At 31.0% G+C, this 3210-nt stretch overlaps 1 protein-coding gene across 1 annotated transcript; it reads right to left on the reverse strand.

Annotated features, from left to right (window-relative positions):
* Positions 1-1223: 1223 nt before the first annotated feature.
* LOC110093170 (spindle assembly checkpoint component MAD1) lies at positions 1224-2972 on the reverse strand. Its single transcript, XM_020817978.2, has 2 exons — positions 2834-2972; positions 1224-1876 (listed from the first exon to the last, which is right to left on the reverse strand). The coding sequence occupies exons 1-2, from the start codon at positions 2970-2972 to the stop codon at positions 1224-1226; spliced, it is 792 nt and encodes a 263-aa protein (XP_020673637.2).
* Between the last annotated feature and the right edge of the window lie 238 nt (positions 2973-3210).

The raw sequence follows: 3210 nt of genomic DNA on the forward strand, positions 1-3210 counted from the left end.
TATTAGGAAGTACAGTTTTCTTGGGATACTTATCAATCTTGATTTTTTATTTGACTTGACTTGACTTTAATAACGTGACTTTATATGACTATTTTACGTAGACTAAGATAAGATTTATTTTTCCAACCTTACTAAACCTCTTCTCTTATCTCTTGTTTTAAAATCTTCGATACAAGATGAAAATCTTCATATCATCATCCCTTTTCTCAACTATAACTATTTATCACCCTTTTAATTTGGGTATAAAGTTTAAAAGATAAGGTGATGAAGCTCTTGAACCCAAAATAGATCAAATATTATGTTTTTGCATGGTATAAATTTGATTAAAATTTTGATTATGTTAGAAAATTATTGGTTAATAATGAACTGTTACGACTTTTTCAATGCCAAACAAGGTAGGTCTTTAATGGTTTATGTTGTGTGTGTCTAACTAGGAAAATTAAATTCTAAAAGTCTTTATGTTTTAGCTGACAATGTGAAGCATTATGATGAACATTTAATTAGTGACAGCAAACTAACCATTTAAATAATTTTGAAAATATTTGCTACTTTCTAGGCAAAAATTAAATTTTTAGTCAACCGCTAAGTTAATCGTGAGTCATAAACCATTTTTGGTGGCTCATAGTTTTTTTCTATTTTTTAAATATGTAAATATTTTTATTTAATTTAGGCTATTTTTAAGTTGACTGGTAATTGATTAGGTTGATTTGAGGTAATTGGTGTTTGCTTAGGCATATTTAGAATTTTTTGGTGGTAAATTGGGATTATTTGTTTTAGTGAGCATATTTTGTTACCCACTTCATTTCGATTTGTAGGAAAATTACTAACAATGTTTTTGGAGACATCCCATAACCGTTACCCACTTCATTTAATTAGTGAGCAATTAAATTGATATTGGCAGAGAGAAAAAAAAAAGTAGAAATGTTTTTTGTTTTCTAAATTCAAATAATTTTTTTTTTTTGTTTCATTTAGACGCAAATTGTGAACTTTTTTTAATCATTTAACATTTTTCCCTTGAAAAATCTCAATTACATGACTTTGATTTTATAACTTCTAAGAAGAGAGCTAAATTTTCAACAACGGCAGGAAATCAATAAAAAAAAACTACATGCATAGGCTTATTGCTTTTTTACAAAGTTTTTTTTTTTTCAAATATAAAAAATAAATATTGTTTACATACTTAAATCAAATATTTATGACGCAAACACCTTCAACCAACTAAATTAGTTAGAGAAAGGCGGCAATCCAACCTTAGCTAACTTCTCCAAGATTATCTTCAACTTTCCCATCTCCCCCTCCACCACTTCTCCTCTTCTCTCCGTAATCCTATTTATCATCTCGACCACCCCCTCCAGCTCCTCCCTCACCCTCTCATTCTCTTCCCTCGCCTCCCTCAACCTTCTCTTCCCCGTCTTATACCGATCCAGTGCCTTTAAAAGCTTCTCCGATAACTCTCTATTCTTCTCCTTCAGTTCCTCCACCTCCATTCCACCACCACTACCCCCAACTTTGCACCATTCCATCACCTTCTCAGACAACTTATTGTTATGAGCTGTCAAGTCATTCACATGCTCCTCCATCCAACTAAGCTCTTGAACTTTACGAGCCAATTCATTTGCAATCATCTCCTTCTCACGCCCAAGACTAGAGAACATCCTTTCGAGGCTTTTACGGGCGGTTAAGCTCGCCGAGAGCTCGCGTCGGAGCTTCTGGTTTTCTTCGTAAAGTTCTTGTTTTGAACTGCGGGGAGAGAGGATGTCTTCGAGGATGCTGAGAATTCTTTCGAGGCGGTTGGTTGTATGACTGCTGTCTTCTTGTTTTGAGTCTTTGAGCTCTTGGAGGAGTTTGACGATTTGCTTGATGTTCATTGAGATACCTGAAAGTTAAATTTATATTAGGATTGAGTTTAATTTAATAGCATATGTACTTAATTTCAGATGATGTCTAAAAGATAATAAATTTAAAAAATTTACAAATAAATTTTTTAGATAAGCATGAAAAAATTGCTTATGAGAATCAGCAAGGCTACAAAAAATAGGGAAACAACTGCACATTTAATGAAATTATGTTATTTTAATTGAGAGATAAATTAAAATAATGATCATGAAGATATTTGATGAAAAAGTTTGACAGAACAACAAAATATTTACATCTATAAATAAAACCCTTTTTTTTCTTTGGGTGATTTGAATTAATTGAAGCAACTAAAAGATGGAGATTCAACATCATAATTTAAAAGTTTTCTAATTTAAAAAAAAAATCATTAAAAAAAATTAGTGCTGGCATGGAAACTCATTGAAATGAAAAGAAATTTAATATATATATATATTATATGATTGTAAAATTTTCAGTCAATATTAAAAATGATAATAATAATAATAACAACATAACAACTTTATCAAATCTATCTATTCTTAGGCTAAAAATCTTTAGCTGAGGAAAAATTAGAAAATTTATTGAATCGAACATATTACATCATATTTTCATGCATCTCTTTCTTCTTTTTCTAAGTTGGATGATGATCTGAAAAAGTTTTTTAAAAGAATAAATAGCTACAAAAGTGATATATTCAAATAAATATTGCATTTGAATGCTCAATTTTTTTTCATTCAAAAAGTTCTTTTCAGGCACTCTGAAAAACGTCAAAATATGTAAAGCAATTTTTAAAAAAAAATAAACAACAACGTTCAAATATGATCAACATTACGAATCTTCATATTTTATTTATTTTTAATGAACATTTTCAAAATTTTTTCAACCGCATATATTAAAATTATTCAGTCATTTGTCCTTCCTAACAAACAATCAAATCACACATAAATAAGAAAATCACCTTCAAGGCTATTAGAATCGTCACTTTGAACCAATTCCTCCTTTGAATTCCGAGTTAGCAACTCAGGCAAGGAAACAGGGCGAGGCCTATTCATTTTGCTCTTTCCTTTCTGCTCATTCGGAGAGCATGATTGAGGCATTGCCGAGGAAGAGGAAGAAGAAGAAGAAGATTGATAACTCTGACATGGAGTTTTATTTAGTTGGAATGGATTCATGGAAGACATAATTGCAGAGTTAGAGATAGCGAGAGATTAAAAGATATTAAATCTTAAGAGGAAGAATAGTGAGAGGAAGGATCTCTGCCTCCTCTCTCCTCTTCGTCGCTTTTCTTCTCTTCTCTTCTGTTTCGTTCAAGGTATACCTCTCTTCTCAGTATAT

The sequence above is a fragment of the Dendrobium catenatum genome, unplaced genomic scaffold (genome assembly GCF_001605985.2).
Source record: "Dendrobium catenatum unplaced genomic scaffold, ASM160598v2 fragScaff_scaffold_1234, whole genome shotgun sequence".
Taxonomy (NCBI): Eukaryota; Viridiplantae; Streptophyta; class Magnoliopsida; order Asparagales; family Orchidaceae; genus Dendrobium; species Dendrobium catenatum.